Source organism: Phoca vitulina, unplaced genomic scaffold (genome assembly GCF_004348235.1).
Source record: "Phoca vitulina isolate PV1807 unplaced genomic scaffold, GSC_HSeal_1.0 scaffold13, whole genome shotgun sequence".
Taxonomy (NCBI): Eukaryota; Metazoa; Chordata; class Mammalia; order Carnivora; family Phocidae; genus Phoca; species Phoca vitulina.
In genome coordinates this window covers 39,645,390-39,670,967 of record NW_022589716.1, presented here as the reverse complement: position 1 = coordinate 39,670,967, position 25,578 = coordinate 39,645,390, and the positions used below count along the sequence as shown (strand labels likewise).

At 46.5% G+C, this 25,578-nt stretch overlaps 1 protein-coding gene across 1 annotated transcript in view; it reads left to right on the top strand.

Annotated features, from left to right (window-relative positions):
- The first annotated feature begins 4,091 nt into the window (after positions 1–4,091).
- LHFPL4 (LHFPL tetraspan subfamily member 4) overlaps positions 4,092–25,578 on the top strand; it is a 30,855-nt gene continuing 9,368 nt past the window's right edge. The window contains exons 1-2 of the mRNA XM_032411882.1: positions 4,092–4,241; positions 5,170–5,669. Of these exons, the coding sequence (XP_032267773.1) occupies positions 5,264–5,669 (406 nt within the window). The 5' untranslated portion in view covers positions 4,092–4,241; positions 5,170–5,263. The remainder of the gene's footprint in view (positions 4,242–5,169; positions 5,670–25,578) is intronic.

The window sequence follows — 25,578 nt, the reverse complement described above, 5'->3', positions numbered from 1 at the left end:
GGCATCTGCCTTTGGCTCAGGTCATGATCCCGGGGTCCTGGGATTGAGTCCCGTGTCAGGCTCCCTGCTCAGTGGACAGTCTGCCTCTACTTCCCCCACTCCCGCTGGTGCTTGCTCTATCAAATAAAAAAATAAAATCTTAAAAAAGTAAAGTCTCTGTCTCAGAAAAAAAAGATTCTCTCTCTGTCTCCCTTTCTCCCCCCTCCCCCCCCACATGCATGCTTGCTCTCTCTCTGTCTAAAAAAGAAATAAATACAATAATAATAATGATAGCCATTGAAATATCTAAAAAAAAATAAAGTCTCTGTCTCCAAATACAGTCACAATCTGAGGTACTGGAGGTTAGGACTTCAACATATGAATTTTTGGGGGAGAGGGGTATACAGTTCAGCTCATAACACTATCTCACAGGGCTATTATGAAGACTGAATGAGATAATACATGCAAAGCAAAGATCAGGAGACCTAGAATGTTGTAAGAGCTTATCAAACATTTGACGTAATTGAACACTAAATTTGGGCATAAGGGTAACCAGCAAATTATCTTTTTTCAGTGGGATATTGGCTGGAAGTGCCCTGGGGGCTTCTCTTCTCATCCAGGTGCTCAGTCCAGCATCATCTTTGCCTTATGGTCTATAGTCCCCATTTTGTTCCCACAACTGTTCCATTCTAGTCTGGCCCCTCCCTGGGGTCAAAGAGAAGTTCTTTCTGTAGAGCGTTTTCAATCTTTCTTTCTGTAACTACTTTTCAATCTTTCTTTCTGTAACTGCTCCAAGGTTAGTTTTTAAAACAAGGAGACATTCTGTGCCACCTACTCACAGCTCAGCAAGTGCTTTTCCAATACTGCTGCTATTTCTAATCCTTGGGCAAGCCACTTATTAAAATTTAATGACAATCACTTACATTTATAAAGCCACGTTCAGTTTACAAAGCTCCTTTCCATCCATTATCTCTTTTAATTCTCACAACATCTGTAGGTAGGAAGTATGTTTTTCTCCATTTTACAAAGGAAGAAAATAAGGCTCTAAGGAGTAGCATTATCATCCAGTGGCAGAGATGGGCCTCAAATTCTGGCTTTTTAATCCATTATGGCAGGAGTAGCTCACCTATTCAGGCATTCTTCTACAATATAAACAATCCATTAAACTAGCCCTGCTCTCTTTTGGGAGATGTAGTTAAGTTATTTAGGACTGTTTTGATTGGAAGCAACAAAACCCCAACTCAAACTGGCTTAAGCAAAACCTGAAGGTATTGGCTCACCAAACAGAACAATCCAGAAGCAGATCTTCAGGCATGGATGGATCCAGGTGTTCAAACTATGTCATCAGAACTATCTCTCCTTTTCTTACTTTCCTATGTGTTCACATTATTATTAGACAAATTCTCTGCTTAGGGTGTCAAAGATGGCCCCCAGTAGCTGAAGCTTACCCTTCCTTCAGCTCAACAAACTCAACAGAGAGACAACACCTCTTTCTTGAAAACTTAACAAATGACCTAGATATCAATCTCAACTATTTGGGTTGGTTTATGGGCCCACCCCTGAACCAATCATTGTGTTTAGAACAATGGAGTATTCTCATTGTCCAGGCCTGATCATTTGCCCCACTCTGGGGAAGAGTATAATGGTGGTGGTGGGGTGAATCTCACCAAACACAGGGACTGAGTGAGGGGGAAAGAAGTACCAATGTCAGAGGTGGTATGGGTGGTCGGCAGATCTCTACAGGGTGGCCTTGCTCTGCAGAGCTAGAATATATGTGCTGCCGAAGCGAGCACACCTGCAGAGCTAGAATAGAGCAACCAGTGAGGAACTAAGGGCCTAACTTTGCAAGAATCCCAGTTCTTCCCTTAAGAGAGTGGTAAGTGGACTTCTGTGCTGTTTTTCCCCCCTTGGACTGCCTGGTTTGGCAGAGCAGGATAGAAAAAAAAAAGGTGATAATTCATGGCAGAGTAAGGAGAAAAGATGGAGTTCTGGCTCCAGTAACTTATGTTCAGAATAGTACCCAAACCAGGAGCATCCACAGAAGGAGACTTTGAGGATGACCCCTTCCCTGATCCCTCTTCCCAGGACCACATGAAGTTGTGAGCTCAGGAGGAGAGGGACCACATCTGTTTTACCCACCATCTCATCCCAGCTCTAGCACAGTGCTGTGCTGGCACATTACAGGAGACTTTATTTAGTGCACGGATGCACAAATGAATTAGGTGTATCAGTCTAATTGGCAGGATCAATCCATCTCTTTGTTCAAGTCAGTCCCCTCTTTGGCCTCTGTTCTCCAACTGCTAAGGGGGGGGGGGAGGTGTAGCCCCTTGATTCCAGGATCTTAGCATTCTCAGGAAACAGCCAGGATGCCCCCTGCAAGGAGCCAATGGAAGGGGAAACCAAATTTATTGAGCGCTCTGTACTTGGATGAGACGACTTCACATGGGTCTGAATTGTCCAAATTGTGGAGCCCATTTCATGAGCCTCATAATTTTGTTTTAAAATGTGAGATGGAGAGATGGCTGCATAGTAGGAAGAACCTTGGCTTGTCCTTCAAACAAAACTAGGTAACTATCAAATCATTCTGAGTACCCAAGAAATCAACCTGAGGACTGATAGAACAAACTCCACAGCTAGAGGGAGAGAAGAGGCCACATCAAGGAAGGGAATTTATAGGGAAATTTGTGCTTTATGGAATAAATCCAAAGAACTAAAATACATTTTATTTTAAATAAAAATGGACATTTAATCTTACACAGCGAAATTACTGATTATATACTTAATAAGGTGACTTAAGGGTTCAGAAAATTGTATCAAGAGTTTTATTTTTTGACCTCAAAGCCTTCTTAATAAAGTCTTTTTACTAAAAAATAAAATAAAATAAAATAAAATTTGGGATGGAAATAACACTGCCTATGTTTTATTGTGCCCAAACGAGGACATTAAAAAAAAAAAAAAAAACCCTATCATCAAACAAACTTAACTAAAGAAAAAATTAACTATCATCAACACTTCTTTAAAAACGAATTTTTACACTAAGAAAGCAGGAAGTATACAATCTCAGGGAAAAAAAGAACAGTGCCTCTCCCCCCGGAAAAGACATTTGGCAACTTTATATGATTATTTTTTTCTGAAGATAGATGCAAATTTCATCAGACTGGCCCCTGTGTAGGGTTCAGTATTTGGAACCTACTAACAGATTATTTTTCAACCCCACTCGTTGCCTCCACGTGCCTGTGAAATGGGGCTTAATCTGCTCACTCTGCAGATGGGGAAACAAAGGTTCAGAGAGCCCCAGTGCAAGGTCACAGAGGTAGTAAATAGTAGTCAGAGTTTGTCTGGATGCCAACCCTGACCATGTTGGCTGATCCTAAGTCAAAAGTTACTGCCCTTCAGGGAAAGAAATGACCCACATTGGCTCCCTTGGAGTGCCCCCAAGGTGTTCTTGGGCCTGACCTTGAGCCTGGACTTGGACGCTTTGTTCTTTAACACATCTTAATCATGTGCTCACTTCGTGCCAGGCACTCCGGAGAGTGTAGGGAGGGAAACCAGCATGTTCCCAGCCTCCTTCCCTCTTGTCCCCCATACTCACCCTGGGTCTTGTTCTCCAGGCCCAGCTCCTTCCGCTGGTGGCCAACGAATCCCTATCGCGGGCGTGGGATGCTAACAGTTTAGAGGGTTCCCTCTCCCAGGGGTGTTGGCAGTTTCCAAGGAGACTCTGGGAACCTTCAATGCCTCCAAGACCCAAAGGGCTGGAAGCGTAATGGTGCAACCTGAGGCACTGTGTTAGGCTGTAGGGAAGGTAATTTGGGAGCGAGATCAGTTCAAACCCTATCAAATAATACTCCGTTTGGTCCCTCCCCCATTCCCATGGGCTCTGCGGGGACCCACAAACCCCACAGCTCAGGCTGGAAGAAGGGGGTCCCCCAAGTCAGAGGGCCCTACTGTGTAAGGGGCTTATTGCTCCGGCTGGGGGACCCCTGGGACCGTGCCCACCCCTTCCCCTGACTGCCAGAACCTGGAGCGCCCCTCCCCCGTTCCGCCCCGCCCCGCACGCCCGCGGCGGGAGCGCGCCTCCGACGATCCGCGCCGGTGCACGAGGGCGCGCGCCTCGGCGCGGGAGCGCGCCCCGGGGAGAACCCGAGCAAGATGGAGGCCGCGCCGAGGCCGCCTCCTGGGCCGAGGCAGCAGCTGCTGGGAGCGCCGAGCCGGGGCGCCTAGGCCGTGCCAGTCCCGGACCCACTGCTCTGGACCGGGCCCAGGTTGGTCTCCCCGCACCCCGTCCCCGCGGCCGCAGTCTGCGCGCGCGTCCGGCCTGGGCGCGGGGCAGCCGCCCCCCACCCCCACCCCCGGCCCTACCCCCGGCCTTACCCCCGCCGGGCCGCTCCCCAGCGCTCGGGGGATAAACCCTGCCTACAGTTCGGCCCTCGAGGCCCGGGCTGCCTGCCGGCCCCAGTCCCTCGTACCCTTGGCCTGGAAAACCTCTCTCCTCAGCCCTGGCCCGCCAATCCTAGGCTTCCCTCAGCCTACATCCAGTCCTGTCTTCTGTGGGACCCCCCCGACCCCCGCCCTGTGTTCAGACCCTGCAGTCCCAGCTCTCGACTCCCCACTAGCCTCATCCTGATTTCCTCCACTTCGCCCTCCCTGTCCCAGCCCCCATATCACCTTCCCAGTCCCCCAGTACCAGCCCCTCATATCCCCTTCTTATCCCCTCATATAGAAGCACCAGCCCCCCTCTCCACAGCGCCTTTCTAGACGCCCAATACCAAATCTCCTTTTACCCCTAATACCAGTCCCCAATTTCCTTCCCAAGCTCCCTATATACAGCCCCTCTACTAATCCCCCAACACCGGTCCTCAGCCTCCATTCCATCTCCCCATGGTTCCTTCCTACTCCCCCAATTCTAGCCCCCAAGCCCCCTCTCCAACACCCCCATGACCACTTTCTAGCCAGCCCCCACTTCCAGCTCCCATATCCACATCCCATCCCCCTCATCTCAGCCCCCCCAACTTTTACATGTCCTTTTCTTAGGCCCCCAGTTGGAGATCTTTACTCCCCCCAGACACCGCCCCAACACTCAGGACCCCCTCCTGCCTCCTTCATACTGCCCCCTAGGTCCCCCCAGCTCCGCCCCAGGCCCCGCCCTCGAGAGTTCCTTGGCTCAGGGCCGCTTCTCGCGTGCGTCCCCAGCTCCCGCCTGTCAGCCCGGCAGCCCGGCGGTCGGTCCCGGGCCGGCGGCCCCCGTCAGCCGCCGTCGCCGCCGCCGGCCCCGCCCCCGGGCACCATGCTGCCCTCGCAGGAGGCCTCCAAGCTCTACCACGAGCACTACATGCGGAACTCGCGGGCCATCGGTGTGCTATGGGCCATCTTCACCATCTGCTTCGCCATCATCAACGTGGTGGTCTTCATCCAGCCCTACTGGGTGGGCGACAGCGTGAGCACCCCCAAGCCTGGCTACTTCGGCCTCTTCCACTACTGTGTGGGCAGCGGGCTGGCGGGCCGCGAGCTCACCTGCCGAGGCTCGTTCACCGACTTCAGCACCATCCCGTCCGGCGCCTTCAAGGCAGCCGCCTTCTTCGTGCTGCTCTCCATGGTGCTGATCCTCGGCTGTATCACCTGCTTTGCGCTTTTCTTCTTCTGCAACACGGCCACCGTCTACAAGATCTGCGCCTGGATGCAGCTTTTGGCAGGTAGGGGAGGGGTGGGGACGGGACCCCCAGAACAAGCACCGAAGACGGGGCCCCTTCTTGAGGGGTCAGAGAGATTCTGCTCCTCTGTCTAAAGACACACCTCCTCGGTGTCCCTCAGCAGCCACTGGGGAAGGGATTTATGAGAGAGAGACACCTTGGGGCAGGAGGCAGAGCCGTAGGACTGGGTCTTTGAGTTTGTGTGCTTGGATATGGGCAGACTGCATTTATTGATGGGTTAGCGTTATGTTAGAGCGTCTGAGGGTCTCTGAGAGTCTCTTTTGGCTGTCTTAGGGGAAATAATTATCTGAATGAGGAGTTACTCTAGGAGTGAGCAATTTCTGTTGTATCAAAAAAGAGCATGAGTTGGGGGAATCAGAAGATCTGACTTTGACCTTTATCTTGCTGACATTATCAACTTGGGTGTTTCACTTTACTTCTCTGAGGCTAGGCTTCCACATCTGTAAAACAATGGAGAGGATCCCAAGAACAAATGAAAGAGTATCTTGTAAACTTTGAAGTTCTGTATTAAGATAAAGGAGCGTAGGAAGATATGCATGTGTATAGTGTCTATCCAGTGTTTGAAATGTGGGTGGTTGACAGCATGAGGGTCTTGGGAGGGCAAGTCTCCACCCGCCTCCCCCACCCAATGCAGGAAGGGTTCTGGTGCTATGCTCAATGGGAATAAATCCCTGGGACTCTTTGAAATGTTTAGCTAGGACAGACGTCTTGCCCTAAGAACCAGAGAAAGGACTTTTGGGAATGAGAACTGCTGAGACTATATTCCAGGATCCATTAGAGTCCCCACCCCCACCCACCTTTTGATCGAAGGCAGATTTTGAAGATTCAGCAACTTGGGCATTTGCCTAATTGCAGGCAGGAAAGAGTTGGGCTGGGGAAAGTGAGGTCAAGATATAGCAGGAATGGGGGAGGAGGGCTGGTGAGGTTAGGAAAAGTTTGGAGCCCTCCAGGAATGAGAAAGAGTAGGGAAAATGTGATGATCGTACAGTAGAGATGGTCTTTCAAAATAAGCACCTCAGGGCATTCAACAAGTATGGGCCTCTTCAAAAGAGACTCTCTGCAGGAGGTGTTATATCACTTGCTGATGATTCCACTGCTCAAAACATTGTAGGAAATTGTCTTTGGAGTGTGGGGTGTGTTTTCTTGAACATCATCATTGAGGGGAACCTCCATCTTTTAAAGGAAGAATATGATTTTTGGAAATGGCTGGAAGTCGCTTAGGGCCAACTGTAGAAAATACAGTAGTGATCAAATTGAGAATTGTCACTTGGGATGAAAGCCAAGGTATGAGAGCAAAATCATGAGGCTGGTTTGCTTCCCCAAGAGGACTTTTACAAATACAGGGAGGAATTACTGTCCCCTTGGAAGAATTTCCCAAACTCTCAGAAGGACTACTTTGAAGAAAGCAGTGTTAATTCAGATGAGGACATTCTAATGAGCTTGTTTCAAATAGATCTCGCTCCATCTACTTAGATGTAGGTCTTCTAGGATCTTTGAAGGTGAGAAAGGAGAATTGTAGAGTGTACGGGGTATGTCTCCATATTTCTCCGTGGTACACAGAAGGTAATTTTATGTATTTCCATTCTATTCTTCCTCCAAAGGCAAGCTGGAAAGAATATATACTCATCTGGAATCCTCAATTCTTCACCCTTAATTTGGAGTCTGCAGAAGGGTTGCTGACCTCTTGGCCTTCCAATTCCCTGTAATTTATGTGGGTTTAATCTTAGGGATTTGATGGAGTGTCCAATAACCCCATGTAATTACAGAATTTCAGGGATCATAGAGATCAGCTCCTTCAAATCCCACCTTTCCCCTCCCCTCATTTTAGAGAGAGGAGACCGAGACTAGAGAAAAGGTCTTACCCAAAGTCTCATCACCAGGAGGGGAGTAAACTAGGTCTCTACTCCTGGCCCCCTGCTCTTTCCCTTGTGTTGCTGTCCCACGCCTGAGGGCTGAGGAGGCCAGTTAGCAGAGTTGAGCAGTTTATTCTGTTTTGCTTAGAGATTTCTGAGTTCTCTGGGTAAGTGACCAATTCACTTTGTTTAATGAAGTGACATCAGGACAGGAGCTAGAGCACTGGACTGCGAGTCATGGGGTAGGGTCTTGCTTGGCTGACTCTGCCTGGGTGATTCACCCTACAGTATTAAGCAATTGCTTTTAGCTTAAATCTCAGTTTTGTCATCCTTATAGTGGGAGACTAATCAGTTACATTAGTGGATTCAAAGTATCTCTTTTAGCCAGGTGTGTCTCCTAAAGCAGCTCTTTTACCAAGACGGTTCTGTTCAGAAAGTAAGAAATCATTCTCAGAGGAACTGCAGGGCAGCAAAGGGCCTTGTTTATCTCAGGTAAGAATTAGAATCCTCGTTCATGTAAACTTTTATTCAAGTATTTTAGACTCTTCTTTTTTTTTTTTTTAAGATTTTATTTATTTATTTAATTGACAGAGAGAGAGAGAGAGAGAGACAGCGAGAGAGGGAACACAAGCAGGGGGGGTGGGAGAGGGAGAAGCAGACTTACCGCTGAGCAGGGAGCCCGATGCGGGGCTCGATCCCAGGACCCTGGGATCATGACCTGAGCCAAAGGCAGACGTTTAACCAACTGAGCCACCCAGGCACCCCTCAAGTATTTTAGACTCTTCTAAGTGTAGAGCCCTGGACTATTGGGAAAATTCAGAGGTGCTTATTGCTCTATTTATTCTTTACCTGCTCTGTGATCATCCCTGCTAGGTGCTATAATATACCGAGATCATCCTGGCCCCCGAGGATTTAGGTCTATACAGCGTGATCCCCACTCTGAAGAAGCTTACCATCTAGTTGGATCACTATAGTGGTCAGCATTCTTTCAGTGGCAAGTGACAGAAACCCAACTTAAATGGCTTAAATAAATAAAAATCAAATAAAATAGGGATGGTGGGGTTTTTGGCTCACGTAACTTAAAAGTGGAAGAGTATCTTGCTTCAGGAGTGCCTGGCTGGCTCAGTCAGTGGAGCATGGGACTTCTGATCTCAGGGTTGTGCGTTTGAACCCCACGTTGGATATAGAGATTACTTAAAAATAAAATCTTAAAAAAAAAAAAAAGAGTATCTTGCTTTAGGCATGAATGGATCCAGATACTCAAATAATGCTATTAAGAATATGTCTATCTCCATTTCTTGGTTCCTCTGTGTCAGCTCATTTTAAAGTCCACTTCTTTCATAAAGGTGATAAATAAGGCTACTAGCAGCTCTGAATTTACATCATTTTAGCTTAGCAATGCCTGTGGGAAAAGAACATCTATTAGTCAGTGGTTCCAGCAAAAGTTCCAGGGCTGATTCTCATTGGCCCAGGCTTTGGCCAAAGATTCACCTCTTAGTTAATCAATGTGATTTTTGTCTAAGACCTCAGCCACATTCCCATCCCTGGAACACATGGACCGACAGTAGAGAAAGGTCAGTTCCTGAAAAGGGAAATCAAATGTGACCACTGTTAAGACAGGCGCAGACAGAAGCCTCGCTCTGGAGGGTCTGAGCACTAATATATGCTGGCTGTAAGTGCTGGGGAAACCCAGGGCAATTGAGGAGGTGGCCCTTTCATTGGGAGGTGAGGCTTGAGTGGGAGGTGAGGAAGTAGACAGGTGTGAGGTATGGGAGAGCATTCTGAATGGAGAGGAAGATCATGGGCAGAGACATGGAGGTGAGAAAGCCACATGTGGCTTGAGTGTGACCTCCACACAGGGGAGCAGTTGGAGGAGAGGGGAGGAAGGAATGATGGGGCTACGTGTACAAGTCTCTGAATACCGGGTCAGGAATTTGGACTTTCATCAGCAGGCAGTTCAAAGCTACTACAACTGTTGTTATTATTCAGGAAAAAGAGTTAACATTTTCTGAGCCTTCGCTGTATGCCCCACCATGTGCTAAACATTGACACAAGTACTATTATTTAATCCTCACAACGATCCTATGGAGTAGGTACCATTATTACTCTTTTGTAGAAGAGAACACTGAGCCTCAGAGACGAGTCATTTGTCCAAGGTCATACAGACGGTAAGTGGGGGAACTAGTATTGTAACATGGTCTGTCTGACTCGAAAGCCCAAGGATTTATGAAGGATTTATGGAGGAGCATTAGTGATGGGGGGCAGTGGCAGGAGGTTTTTGGCATAAGACTCAAATGTTAAGAGGAGAGGCTGAGAACCCAGGGGGCTCTTGGAGTTAGGGGCCAGCTTCTCTAGGTATCTCTGCTACTCCGGACCTGGTCTTTCCCACTTAGTGAGAATACACAAGGTACCAGCTTCGAGGCTAGACATTTTCATATTTGTTAGAGCAGTTCATGTTCATCTGTTAAAGTGACTTGCCCAAATGTCACACATCTAGCGAAAGGTGAAGCTGAAACTTAACACAAGTCTGAATGGATCTAGTACCTGCTCTTACAACCAAACTGGAACCTGGGAGAGGAATACACAAATCACAAGATACGGCCGTCAGCTCTCTGTACTCAGTGTTTACCTGTGGGCTGGATGAAGTTAGCCAAGGGGAGGTTGCTGGCTGGAGTAGAGATTCAGGGTGGAAGCCTGGTTGAGAGTCCGGGGGCATAGTATGGGGTAGTGGTTTAAGAGCAGAGGACTTAGAATTCTCTCTCTGCTCCTTCCCAGCTGTGTGGCCTTGGATAAGTGGATTTTCCTCTCTATGTCTCAGTTTCCTTATCATAAAAGGGAGATCATTGTTATTATTTTTAAAGATTTTATTTTTTAATTTTTTTAAGACTTTATTTATTTGACAGAGAGAGACACAGCAAGAGAGGGAACACAAGCAGGGGGAGTGGGAGAGGGAGAAGCAGGCTTCCTGCTGAGCAGGGAGCCCGATGCGGGTCTTGATCCCAGGACCCTGGGATCATGACCTGAGCTGAAGGCAGACGCTTAATGACTGAGCCACCCAGGCACCCCTAAAGATTTTATTTTTAAGGAGTCTTTACACCCAACGTGGGCCTCGAACTCACAACCCTGAGATCAAGAATCCCATGCTCCACTGACTGAGCCAGCCAGGCACCCCAGGGAGATTATTACTGTACTTACCTCAGGTGGTGGAAAGAAAGAAAATGATGGATGGAAAGCACTGAATGTGGTTCCTAGTGGACAGGGGGCATTCAGTGGTCACGTCATTCCTGTGACACAGTCTAAGTGAAGAGAGGCTTGTGAGGAGCTCTTGCTGCTCAGGCGGTAGAGTTTGGACTTGCTGGGATGATCAAAGTCCTTGAGAAGTCATAAACTGTCAGCTGAAAAGGGTCTTGCCAATTAGCTGGCCTAACTGCCTCATTTTACAGAGGAAAAAAAAAACCTAGTCCCAGAGAGAAGAGGCAAGTTCATATCACAAAGTGAGGCTCTTCTACCCACAGAAGGGAGATGATTCTGACCATAGTTCATTCAGTACTGAGCGCCTACTATGTGTCTGGCCCTGCTCAGGTGCTGGAGACCCAGCAGGGAACAGGATGTGGGAGGTGGTGTAGGTGCTGGGGGAGACCGAAGGTAGGGATGGCGGCGGCGGTGGGGGGGGGGGGGGGGGGGGTGGGCTTGTGATCTGGAGGCGAGTACCTTCCAGCCTTCCAGATGTGTGCCTTCATCAGCAGGGGTCTCTGGGCTGGGAGCAGCAAGATCACTGCAGCTTAGAGTATCTATCCACATTCCTTCCCATTTCTCCGGGGGTTTGTTTCAGATTTGGTTTGGGAGTTTATTCATTCAGTACATCTTTATTGTATGTGCGTGACCCGCTGAGCACATTGGGGGGATTTCTTTCTTCCTCCGCTCCATTGTCTTTCTCCTCCCCCAACTGTCCCTTCTTTCCTTTTTTCCACCCTCCCTCCCTATACCCTTCCTTTCTCACATCAGCCCTTTACTGACGGCCTCCTCTGTGTCAGGCCCTGTGCTGGACTCTGGGAATCCGGAGTAAGAGTCCTCACTGCCACGCAGCTCATAGGGTCACGGGAGAGGCGGGAAAGAAGACAGATCATCACTCCTCTGTGCACGACATGTGAAATGACTGAATCAAACACAGGGTATTCTGGGGGCACAAAGGGGACGCGGTTAAGGACGGCCAGGGAAGTCTTCCAAAAACTTCCAGCGTTTGAGCTGAGTTTTGGAGGACGGGCCGGAAAGAGAAGGGCAGCCAGGCAGAAGAGACAGTATGATCCCAGGCATGAAGATAGGAAATAGCTTGGTGTGTTTTATGTTTTGGAGACTACCAGCAATTAGGGCAGGGAGTGGTGAGTGTTCAGAATGGGAAGCTAGACCGTGGAGGCTTCTGAGCCATGGTTGGGAGTTTACAGACTTATTCTGTCAGCATATATTTGTTGAAAGTTTTGGGGGGGAATAATTAATACAAGCACATGATACAAAATTCAAAAGGGAAATAAGGTATACAATCGACATCAGTCTTCCTTCCTGTCCCCATTCCCCAGTGGTCCTCCCAGAGTTCTCTGGGGCGACCACTGTCACCAGTGTCTTGAATACCTGTTACAAGAAATCTCAGAAGTATACAAGCAAACGCAAACAATTTTTTTTTTTTTGCTTAAATGGAATATTAGTTATCTATAGGCATATAACAAATTACTCCAAAACTTAGTGGCTTAAAGCAACAGGCCATTATTTTTTCAGTTTCTGTGAGTCACAGAAATTTGGGAGCAGCGCAGATGACATTTCTGGTTCAAGGTTGTTCCTGAAGTTACAACCAAGACCGCAGCGGGGGCTGTGGTCATCTGAGGGTGACTGGGACTGAAAGACCCACTTCTAAGTGCTCTCATGCATTGGCAGGAGACCTCAGAATGAGTTATCTGAGAAGGAGAGAGAAAGGAAGAAGCTACACTACCCACTCTCCTTTTTCTTTCTTTCTTTTTTTTTTTTTTGGTAATGGTTTTATTGTGATATAACTCATATGCCATATAGTTCATCCAATGAAGTATATAATTCAGTGGTTTTAGCATATTCATAGAATTGTACAACCATGACCACAACCATTGTAGGAAATTTTCATTACCTCAAGAAGCCTCATACCCTTTAGGTCTCACCCCCCAAAGCTCCCCCACCCAACCTCCCCAGCTTCTAAGAACCACTAATTTACTTTCTGTTTCTCTATCTTAGCCCGTTCTGGCCATTTCATAGAAATGAAATCATACAGGGGCACCTGGCTGCCTCAGTCTGTGGAGCATGCAACTCTTGATCTCAGGGTTGTGAGTTCGAGCTCCACGTTGGGTGTAGAGATTACTTAAAAATAAATTTTTTTAAATTTTTATTTTTTTTAAAGATTTTTATTTATTTATTTGAGAGAGAGTGAGAATGAGAGAGATCACAGAGGGAGAGGGAGAAGCAGATTCCCAGCTGAGCAGGGAGCCCCATGCGGGGCTCGATCCCAGGGCCCTGGGATTGTGACCTGAGCCAAAGGCAGACGCTTAACCTACTGAGCCACCCAGGCGCCCCTTAAAAATAAAATCTTTTTTTTTTTTTAAGATTTTATTTTATTTATTTGACAGAGAGAGAGATAGCGAGAGCAGGAACACAAGCAGGGGGAGTGGGAGAGGGAGAAGCCTGCTTCCTGCTGAACAGGGAGCCCGATGTGGGACTTGATCCCAGGACCCTGGGATCATGACCTGAGCCGAAGGCAGATGCTTAACGACTGAGCCACCCAGGCGCCCTAAAAATAAAATCTTAAAAAAAAAAAAAACAAGTGAAATCATCCAATATGCAATCTTTGCAGCTTCTTTCACTTGGCGTAATGTTTCCCAGGTTCATTCATGTCACAGCACCTGTCAGTGCTTCATTCCTTTTTGTGGCCATTTATGGCCATAATGTTGCAATATGTAGATAGATCACATTTTGTCGATTCATTCATCGGTTGATGGACATTTGGGTTGTTTCAACTTTTTGGCCATTACAAATAATGCTGCTATGCACATTTGTGTGCAAGTTTTTGCGTGGATGCACATGGTCATTTCTCTTGGGTAGATACTTAGGAGTGGAATTGGTGGCTCAAATGGCAACTCTGTATTTAACGTTTTGAGAAACTGCCAGCACTATTGTACATTCCCAAGAGGAGTGTATGAGGGTTCCTATTTCTTCATATCTCATCAACACTTGTTGTTATCTGACTTTTTAAATTATAGCCATCTACTGGCTGTGAGCTGGTGTCTCATTGTGGTTTTGATTTGTGTTTCCCTAATGATTCATGGTGTTGAGAGTCTTTTCCTGTGCTTATTGGCCGTTTGTATATCTTCTTTGGAGAGATATCTATTTAGATCCTTTGCTCATTTTTTTAATTGGGTTATTTTTCTTTTTATTATTGAGTTGTAAGAGTTCTTTGTATACTTTAGATACAAGTCCCTTATCAGATATATGATTTGCAAATATTTTCTTCCATTCTGTGGCTGTCTTTTGTCTCTCTTGATAGTTTTGTTTGAAACACAAAAGTTTTTAATTTGTACAAAATCCAGTTTATCTCTTTTTTCTTGTGTTGCTTGTGCTTTTGTTGTCATATCTAAGAATCCTTTGCTAATCCAAGGGCACAAAGAAATTTTTTTAAAATATTTTATTTATTTATTTATTTGAGAGAGAGAGAAAGCGCAAGAGCTCGAGCAGGGGGAGGGGCAAAGGGAGAGGGAGAAGCAGACTCCCTGCTGAACAGGGCTGAGCAGGGAGCCGAGGTTGAGGTGGGGGTGATGCTTAACTCACTGAGACACCCAGGCGCCCCCAAGGGCACAAAAAATTTACCTCTTTGTTTTTACGGAGGAGTTTATAGTTTTAGCTCTTACATTTAGGTGTCTGATCCATTTGAGTTAATTTTTGTACGGGGGTAAGGTAAAGGTCCAGCTTCATTCTTTTGCATATAGCTACCCTATTGTCCCATCACCATTTACTGAAAAGATGATTCTTTTTCAATTGAATAGTCTCGGCACCCTTGTCAAAAATCAGTTAACCATAGATACATGGGTTTGCTTCTGGACTCTCTATTCTATTTCACTGATCTATATGTCTGTCCTTAAGCAAGTACCAGAAGGTCCTGATGACTGCTGTAGTGTAGTGAGTTTTCAAATCAGGAGGTATGAGTCCTCCCACTGTGTTCTTTTTTGAAGACTGTTTTGGCCATCCCCCTGCCTTTTATGTCCTAATCTAGATACCACATACCATCACTTCTACCACACTCTGTTGTTAGGATTGTTCCACTTTAGTGTATAAAGAGCTACTTTTTCTCCAGAGCTGCATAATATACTTTTGTATAGATGTGTCATCATTTATTTTATCAATACTTAAGTTGTTGGGCGCCTGGGTGGCTCAGTTAGTTAAGCAACTGCCTTCGGCTCAGGTCATGATCCTGGAGTCCCAGGATCAAGTCCCGCATCGGGCTCCCTGCTCAGCGGGGAGTCTGCTTCTCCCACTGACCCTCCCGGGGACCCTCCTGCTCTCTCTCTCTCATTCTCTCTCTCAAATAAATAAATAAAATCTTAAAAAAAAAATCTCAAGTTGTTTACAATATTTTGCTATAACAGAATTTCAGTGGATAATGTTGTATATAAATAATTTGACACATATGTGAGTATGAGGATAAAATAAAGACCTAGAGCAGAATTGCTGGACTGAATGGTCTGTATATTTACTATTTTGACAGATCCAGCCGTAGTCCCCTCTCTAAAAATTGTACAGAGTTACACTACCAGCAGCAATGTATAAAAAGTACCTGTTAACCCACTTCCTGGTCAACGGAGTGTGTTATCAAATATTTTATTTTTGCCAACCTGATGGGTAAAAAGGTACTCTCATAGTAATAATTTGCCTTTCTCTAATTATGAGTAAAGTCGAGCACCTTTTATATATATATATTTTTTTTAGATTTTATTTATTTATTTGTCAGAGAGAGAAAGAGAGAGAGCACAAGCGGGGCGGGGGCGGGGGGGAAGGTTAGAAGGAGAAGCAGGCTCCCAGCTGAGCAAGGAGTCCAAATGCGGGATTCGATCTGAGGACCTTGGGGTCATGACCTGGACCAAAGGCAGACGCTTAACCAACTGAGCCACCCAAGCATCCCTATATATATCTTTTCTATAAACTGTCAGCTCATATATATATATATTTCTACCAAGTTAATGGTATTTTCCCTCTTTAATATGTAAGAAATTTTTGTGGGGCACCTGGCTGGCTCAGTCAGTAGAGTGTACGACTCTTGATCTCGGGGTTGTAAGTTCGAGCCCCACATTGGGTATAGAGATTATTTAAAAATGAAATCTTAAAAAAAAGAACTTTTTGTATATTAAGAAAGTTAGCTCTTTGTCTGTGATATGAGTTACAAATATTGTTCCCAGTTGATCTTTTGACTTTGTCTATGGATGTTTTCCCCATGGTGAAATTTGTTTTTTCTCAACGTAATCTTATTGTCAGTTCTGTCCTGGGTTTAGTGTGATACCTCAAACAGCCTTGAAGTATTTTGAGCAGTGGGGAAACATATCCCATCTGGTTGTCAGTGGAGAGGACGATTTGGAGGAGTTGGAAGGGTCAAGAGGACAAGGGCTGAACTATTCTTATTCTGAAAGCCTCTCATTTATATCTTTTTCTTTTCATCCCCATGTTATGTTATTCATCATTACCAACCTTACTTTAATCCCAGAGAAGTTTAATGGTATAAAAAGAGCCCTGGACCAGGAGTCTGTGCCTGGCACATAGTAGGTGCTTAATAAGTGTCGAATGAGTGAATGATGGTATCTGATTTAAGTCCTAGCTCTAACCATCCACTTCTTTGGAGGCAGCATATTCAGTGGTCAGACAACCTGAATTTGAATGCTAAGTATGGCATTACCAGCTAAGTGTCTTTAAGAAGGTTACACAATTTCTGAGTCTCAGTTTTCTCATCTATAAAATAAGGATAATAATAGTAACTACCTCAAGGGGCTGTTGAAAGGTTGATTGTGAATACTGTACAGACCTGAGCACAAAGGAGACCCTTAAGAACTGTTAGCGATTATTATTAGCTGGTGTGTGACTTGGGTCAAAACACTTTGGCTCCAACATTCCATTGTCTATGCTACAATAAGGGAGGAAAGATTGAAAAGTGGGAAGAATGAGAAGATAAACCTGAAGAAGCAGGTAGGGCTGGCTGTGGAGAGCTTTCAAAGTTGGGCCTTGGAGTTTGGGTCTTATCCTTATGTGATGGGCATTTGCTTTTATTATTTTTTTTAAAGGATTTATTTATTTATTTATTTTTAGAGAGAGAGCGCACAAGAGGGAGGGGCAAAGGGAGAAGGAGAGAGAATCTCAAGCAGACTCCACGCCCAGAACGGAGCCCAATGTGGAGCTCGATCTCATGACCCTGAGATCATGACCTGAGCCGAAACCAAGAGTCGGACGCTTAACCGACTGAGCCACCCAGGTGCTCCATGGGCATTCGCTTTTAGGCATGGGAGTCACCAGGCCCAGATGCTGGGTTTAGAAAGATGATTGGGGTGGCTGCTGCAGGGGTGAACCAGATGGAGGCTTGATGGGAGGCAAGGAGCCTGTAGTCCTTGTGAGAGGTGCTGAGGGGGCAGGGAGAGAGGAGGAGGAAGACGAGAGACCTGTGTAGGAGCAGCGGCTGTCTGGGGGTGAGGACAAGGTAGGTGTTACACATAACTCCAGGTTTCCTCCTTGGATGATTGGGTCTCTGGACTGACATTCCCAAGCATGCAGGAGGAAGATCAGGTCAGTTTGGGAAATGAGTTGGCAGACCGTCTGGGATGTGCAAGAGGAAAGATCTGACAAACAATTGGATATTTGGGCTGGGAGTGTAGGAGAGAGGTCTTAGCTGGAGATAGAGATGTGAGGCATCATCGAAATGAGTCTAAGGTTAGGTGAAATTGCCCCATGGAGAGTAGGTGCTGGGAGAAGGGGAGAGTCTAGAAACACTGACCTTTAAGAGGCAGGTGGGGGAGGAGCCAGAAAAGGAGCCAGAGCAGCTGCTCAGATTAGCAACTGAGAAACTGAAAAGGATGGCCTTGAGAAAGGACACCGGCCTGGAGGAGCCAGAGGGGGACCCAGAAGGATGGAGCCATGTGGGAGGGCCTGGTCTGAGCTGGAGGGACCGGACAGGCTGTGGGGAGAGCCGCAGGAGACTTCTGACCAAACCGGATAGGAGATGTGGCTGGGCCGAGCCAGGACAATGCGGGATTCATGGATGGGTGGGTAAAGGTAATTAAGAGGCATGGGCTCCGTGCAGGCTGGGCCTGGGGGTGGCGAAGTAAATACTAAATATGGTTCCCAAATGATTACCACACAAAGTGATGGGTGTCCCATCCTCTGTAACAATATCTGTGACACCAGATACAATTATTTGTCTTCTTTTTTTTTTTTTTTGGTAAATTTTATTTTAATTCCAGTGTAGTTAATGTACAGTGTTCTATTGGTTTCAGGTGTACAATATAGCGATGTGACAGTTCCGTACACAACTCAGTGCTCATCACGATAAGTGTCCCCTTAATCCCCTTTACCGATTTCACCCATCCCCCCACCCACAATTATTTGTCTTCTTAATAGTCCCCCTCCTAAACTATAGTGTCCTCAAGATCAGGAACCAGGAACTGGGGACTGAATTACAGAGGAAGAGTATCCCAGGAAGAGGGAACAGTCCATACAAAGGCCTCCAGGTGGGGCTGAGCTTGACATGTTCTAAGGGACAGAAAAGAAGCCAGTGTGGCCAGAGTGTAGGAAGTAGAAGCCTAATGACTGGAGGGAAAGGTGGGCAGCCTGTGTCAGCACTTTATTCTGAGTGCATGGGGGAGCTTTTGGAGGGCGCTAAGCAGGGGAGTGGCACCGTCCGTTTCTGAAAGTTCACTGTGGATGCTGAGCAGAGAACAGCTGATGATGGGGTAAGCGTGGGAGCTGAGAAGTAGTTAGGAGGCCACTGTGGTCCTCCAGGAGGGAGATCATGGCGCCTTGGACAGATGGGTGCAGTGGAACTGGAGAGGAGAGGTCAGATCCTGGATAGTTTTGGAGGTCAAGTCAGTCGACTTTGGGAATGGATTGGATGTGGGGGTGAGGGGAAGGGGGAGTCAGGGTGCCTCCTAGCATCTGGGTGCTGGATGGGGGGATGGTGAGCCTAGGCACAGGAGTCCTGACCCCCAGCATCCCAGGCTGGTAGAGGCACTAAGGTTGGGCCTGGATCTACAGTGAGTTGGGGGTGACTGTTAGGAGAGGCCCAGTCTCCCTTGTAAGAGCAGCACCTGCCCTGGGGGAGCAGAGCCAGTGCTCAGACTTGGTAGCGAGGGGCCTGTAGACACTGTCCTTCCCTTAGGGGGGCTCAGCCTGTTGGAGGTTTCCCCTATAGCCCCCTAGTGCCGGGGGTGCTGGGGAAGCAGCCCCTTGGAAAGCCGTGGTCCCAGTGTGGACGCAGACTCTTCACTGGGCTCCCCTCAGCCCCACATGCAGCCTGGTCCTTTCCTTAACCCCAGGGAGGGCCTCGCAGGGGTCACAAGCGGCCGGCCACGCGTTCTGTGCTGCGTCAGTGCTCTCGTACCTCCCCTTTCTGAGACCTTTGTAAAGTTATCATTGTTCTTTGTAGAAAAGCTGGGGACTATAGATGAGCAAAATTACATCCATAATCTCACGCTCCCAGAATCATTCTTAACTGCCTGGCCTACACTCCTAATAGTAGAGAGTACTGGTTACGAGCGGGCTCTGGAGCCAGCCTCTCTGGCTTCAGACTTCCCAGCTGGTTTTGCCGCTTACCAACTGTGTGACTTTGGATAACTTGGATAACCTCTCTGTGCCTCCGTGTCCTCATCTGTAAAAAGAAAATAATAATGCAGATTATTGTGTGGATTACATGAACTAAGGTAGGTAAAGTACTATAGGGCCCGGCATGGTAAATGCTGTATAACTATTTGCTATAACTATGTAAGTGTTTCTTCCCAACGTGAAATTATATTGTATCTTAATTTTTACAGCCTCTGGAAACCTAACATATCATAAGTATTTTCTGTATCATTAAAGCTTCCTCAATAGCTACCTGAGGAAATTTATATTAAAGTTTCATAGCGGAGTGGTATTCCGTGATAGGAAAGAACTGTATTCTTATATTGCTGGGTATTAAGTTGCTTCTTTCTTTCCATTCTTCCTTTATTATTTCCCCCTCTCCTCCTCTTTTTTCTCTCTCTTTTTAAAATTTTTATTTTTTAAAAAGATTTTGTTTATTTATTTGAGAGAGAGAGTGAGCGAGAGAGAGAGAAAGAGAGAGCACGAGTGGGGGAGGAGAGGGAGAGGGAAAAGCAGGCTCCCCGCCGAGCAGGGAGCCCGATGTGGGACTCGATCCCAGAACTCTAGGATCATGACCTGAGCCAAAGGCAGACACTTAACCAACTGAACCACCCAGGTGCCCCTCTCTCTTTTTTTTTTAAAGATTTATTTTTATTTATTTTAGAGAGAGGCCACGCAGCATGGAGGGACAGAAGGAGAGGGAGAGAGAGAGTCCCAAGCAGACTCCATGCTGAGCGCTGGGGTGGGGGGCGGCTGCAGGGTGATCTCACAACCCTACAACCCTGAGATCAGGACCTGAGCCGAAACCAAGAGTCAGATGCTTAACCGACTGTGCCACCCAGGCACCCCTCTTCTTTCTCTTATAAATAACAATTTGACAGACATCTTTGTAGCTCAATCTGAGAGCATATCCATGAGCATTTTCTTAGGATAAATTCCCGGAAATTGGCAAGCTCAGTTAAAAGGGGTTTAGAGATGTTCATTTTTATGTTTTTGTGATTAATCCATTGTTTCCGAGAGTTACATTTGGCCTGTGTGTTGCCATTCTTTGTTGCTTTAATTATTTTCATTCCAAGTGAGTGAGAATCTCTAGCAATGTCACCTGCTGGCAGACAACTCCCACCCACCTCAACTGTTTCACATGGTTCTGAATCCAAAATGTGCAGCAGGTTATCAGTGCAGTGTCTTCCTCCCCTCCTGTCCTCCCGCCACTCTGTTCCCCTCCTGAGAAGTAACCAGGGTTATCAGGGCCTTGTAGACCCTTCCAGAAATATTTTGTGTCCATGCAAGAAAACACACACACACACACATTCACACACACACTCACATTGTCCCTCCCTCCTTCTTTCTCCCCGCCCCACTCCTTACAGAGTGCTAGCATGGTACCACATCTGTTGCTCGGGACCTTGCCTTTCACTTAGCACATCCGCACGCTGTCCCACAGCAGCACATAAAGGGCTGCCTTCGTCCCTTTCATGACTGCTTGGTGTGCCATCGCATAGATGTGCTCTAACCAGTGATCACTTGGTTATTTCTGAGGTTCACTTCTTACCCACTATGGTATGCCGCCTTTTTTAAAGTCAGGTTTTATTGAAGTATAACACACTTAGAGAAAAGTACAGAAAATGTCCCCTCTGTGGCTCAGAGAATTTGCACAAAGTGAATCTGCCTGTGGAGATAGCATTCAGATCAAGAACCTCATGTCCCCTTCCAATCAGTACCCGCAGAGGTAATCACTCACTTGACTTTTCATCTTGTAGGTTAGTTTTGCCTGTCTTTGAACTGTACATAAATGGGATCACACTTTTTTTCAACTGAATGGCTCTAAGATGCAGCAAGTTTGTTCCTCCTCAGGGCAAGGTCCTGCACCGGGAGCATACTCATCCAGCCTCAAGGAGGTGCCCTCTGTCTGTGTCCTGACATGGTGGGGGTGCGGGGAGCAGGCTCTCCGGTGTCTCCTCTTATAAGGGCACTAATCCTATCATGAGGCCCCACCCTCAAGACCTCACCAAACCCTAATTACCTCCCAAAGGCCCCACCCCCAAATACTATCACACAGGGGGTTAGGGCTTCCACATGTGAATTTTGTGGGGACACAATTCAGTCTATGGCAAGCCTCTGTGGCGTCTGCCTAGGGACAGAAAGCCCTGGGGACAACCAGTCTGACCCCCAGGAAAGGGTAGCAGCTGTAGTGTGTCATGCATGGAGGGGGCAACTGAGCAAAAACAGAGGCCTCCCTCTTGGAGTACCCAGCTTAGCAGATGTCCCTTGAGGATGGTGTAACAGTGTTACAATGAAATGCTATTAAAAGAGCTGAGCATAAAATGCATCATTAAAAAGCTTTATATAGGGGCCGCTGGGTGGCTCAGTGGGTTAATCATCCAACTCTGGGTTAATCATCCAACTCTTGATTTCAGCGCAGGTCTTGATCTCGGGGTCACAAGTTCAAGCCCCGAGTTGGGCTCCATGCCCAGCATGGAGCCTACTTAAAAAAAAAAAAAAAAGCTTTATATAAGGGCACATTTACAGCACAAGCTTTAAAGAAAATAAACACCTGAGTGTATTATACATTTGCTCTTATTAATTCTTCACTACTTCTGGTCTCACTCAAGTTTCATTCCCAGATTCAAGTATCGCTCTTCCTTTTAACTGTCTTTTAGTTTCTTAATTATTTTTTAAAAGCTTAAGGGGATTTCATGGCCTGGCATGGATGGAAAAGGATTGGACATAATAATAGATTTTTTGTTATAAAAGTAATACATGCAGATGTTAAGACACATTCAACAGTATGGGACAGCACAGGTGAAGTGTCCCCTCCCTCCCTCCCTTCCCACCCACCTCCCCGTCCACATCTCAGAGACGTCCGTCATTAAATTGTCTCCCTATACTTCTAGAAATGTTTACAGATATGCAAGCTTACGTGTGTGTTCTTTGAAAAATCAGTATCTTAAATAATGTTTTTAAATTTCATGAGTGGTATATGAAGACGTTCACTCTGAGAAAAGCTGAAACATTTAAAGGCTAAAGTCCCTACTCCCTCCCTGTCCAGAGGCCACCACTCTTAATAAATTTAATTTCCATTTTCCTCCTAATCTTTTTCTGTGCGTTTACATACACGTCCACAAGGCAAATATATCATGTCATTTTCTGTGTTCCCCCTGCTGACTTTCTTCCTCTCTCTCGCTCTCTCATGGTAAAGTACACATAACATAAAATTTACCATTTTAACCATTTCTTAAGTGCACATTGTTGTGCACCACATCCATCTCTCTATCTTCCAGAACTCTTTTTCATCTTGCAAAACTGAATCTCTGTCCCCTTTAAACACTAACCCCCCATACTCCTCCCCCAGCCCCTCGCAGCCACCATCCTACTTTCTGTCTCAGTGAATTCGATTGCTCTAGGGACCTCACATAAGTGGGATCCTACAGTATTTGTCTTTCTTTGACTAGTACATTTCATTGAACATAATGTCCTCAAGGTTCTTCCATGTTGTAACGTGTCAGAATTCCTTTCCTTTTTAAGGCTGAATAACATCCCATTGTATGTACAGATCACCCCCTGCTTTTTTGAAACATGAGGGAGTGTGCCAATGTATGATCTGACTACCTGCTCATATATCGGAGAGGAGAGGTGGTTCAGAGCATGGGCCCTGGCCCTAGGTGGGCTGGGTCTGATCCCAGCTCTGTTATCTCTGGCTGTGTGACCTTGGACACATCACTTAACCTTTCTGGGCCTGTTTCTTCATCTGTAAAATGGGGATAATAATTCATTAATAAACATAGAGCAGTTAGAACAATGCCTGAAGCATGGAAAACACTGACTATGTGTTTGATTTGACTTTTAAAAATTACAGTTGTTGGGATACCTGGCTGGCTCAGGCGGTAGAGGATGTGACTCTTGATCTCAGGGTCATGAGTTCAAGCCCCATGTTGGGCATGGAGCCTACTTTTTTTTTTTTAAAGATTTTATTTATTTGACAGAGAGACAGCAAGAGAGGGAACACAAGCAGGGGGAGTGGGAGAGGGAGAAACAGGCTTCCCGCTGAGCAGGGAGCCCGATGCAGGGCTCGATCCCAGGACCCTGGGATCATGACCTGAGCCCAAGGCAGACACTTAACCCACTGAGCCGCCCAGGCATTCCCCCCACCTTTTTTTAAAAAAAATTTTATTTATTTTTTTAAAGATTTTATTTATTTATTTATTTGAGAGAGAGAGAGAGCACAAGCAGCGGGGAGGGGCAGAAGGAGAAGCAGGCTCCCTGATGAGCAGGGAGCCCAATGAGGGCCTTGATCCCAGTACTCTGGGATCGTGACCCGAGCCGAAGGCAGACACTTAACCGACTGAGCCACCCAGGTTCCTGGGCATGGAGCCTACTTAAAAAAAAAAAAAAATTACAATTGCTTGCTTGCTTGCTTTATTTATTTATTTGAGAGAGAGAGAGAGAGTGAGTGGTGGTGGGGGGGTGGAGCAAAGAAAGAGGAAGAGAGAGAGAATTGTAAGCAGGCTCCATGCCCAGTGTGGAGTCGGATGCAGGGCTCGATCTCATGACCCTGAGATCCTGACTTGAGCTGAAATCAGGAGTCGAACGCTTAACCGACTGAGCCACCCAGGCATCCCAAAAGTATAATTGCTTTTTGTAGCAGAAGTCATGTGTCAGGAAACTTGCTGTGTCAGTCCTCACAGAGCTGCTCATTCCTTCTGGTTGTTCCAGAGCAGGTACATCCTTCTTAAAAACCATAGATGGGATCATATTATACATTGTATTGTGTGCCTCGGCTTTTTAAATTTCTAAATATATCTTAGAAGGTTTTCCACGACAACATATACAATTGTTCACTTGTTTTAATGGCTTTGTAGTATTCCATGGCATGGATATACCATACTTTATTTAATCAGTTCCCTCTCAATAGACATTGCAGTCCTCTGTTATAAAGATGGTGGCGCAGTGAATACCCCGTGTACACCCTTCGTGCACGGGCACAGTGCAGCCCAGGATACATTTCTGAGTCAAGGGATGAGTGCCTTTATGATTTTTACGAACACCGCCATGTTGCTCCCCAAGCAGCGGGTTTGTGCTACCCTCGCACGCCACAGACAGTGAGGTGTACCCCCACTACAGTGATGACATGGACCACCCAATCTGTGTTGTGGCCTCGAGAAGTAAATATCACCGTTTCTATGATGACAGAACTGCGGTTCAGAAGGGTGAAGTGACTTGCCCAAGGACACAGAGTTAAAAGCTGTTTTCCCAATACATACATATGATACAGACTTCAAAAGGAGTAACACTTTGTAACAGTTAGGACTAGGTTTGGCTGCCTGTGATAGGAAAACCCAAAATAACTGTCTAATGATCCCAGGTTCTAGACTCTTATGTGAAACAAATGCCCAAGAGTTAGGCACTTCAGCGCTAGTGTGGTGGCCCCTGAAGTGAAGAGCTCCTTTCTTCTCTTTTTTTTTAAGATTTTATTTATTTATTTATTTGAGAGAGAGAGAGAGAGAGAGAGCATGATTGGGGGGAAGGGAGTGGCAGAGGGAGAGAATCTCCAGCAGACTCTCCACGGAGCACGGAGCCTTACGTGGGATTTGATCTCATGATCCTGAGATCATGACCTGAGCTAAAATTAAGAGTCAAATGCCTAACTGACTCAGCCACCCATGCACCGCCCCCTTTTTTTTGAGAGAGAGGGAGAGCACATGGTGGGGGGGGAGGGACAGAGAGAGAGGGAGAGAATCTTAAGCAGACTCCACTTTGAGCATGGATGCCAATGTGGGGCTGTATCCCACAACCCCGAGATCGTGACCTGAGCCAAAACCAAGAATCGGAGGCTTAACCGACTGAGCCACACAGGCACCCACAAGCTCCTTCTAGAGCTCTGCTTCACCACTCTCAAGTAAGGCCCTTGTTCTCATTGTTGAAGGTGGATGCTAGAGCTTAGCCATCACCTCTGCATTCCAGGCTGTGGAGGAATGGATGAAGAAAAAGGGGCAGAGATCACATTCTAGCATCCTTATAAATCTGTTTATGTAAAGTTATTTTCCTTGAAGACACATAACACATCTGCATGCATTTTTACCTACTCATGTGTCCTAGTCATATAGCTGCAAAGGAAGCTGGAAAATGCAGTCTTTATTTTCAATGGTCAAGTTCTCAGCTAA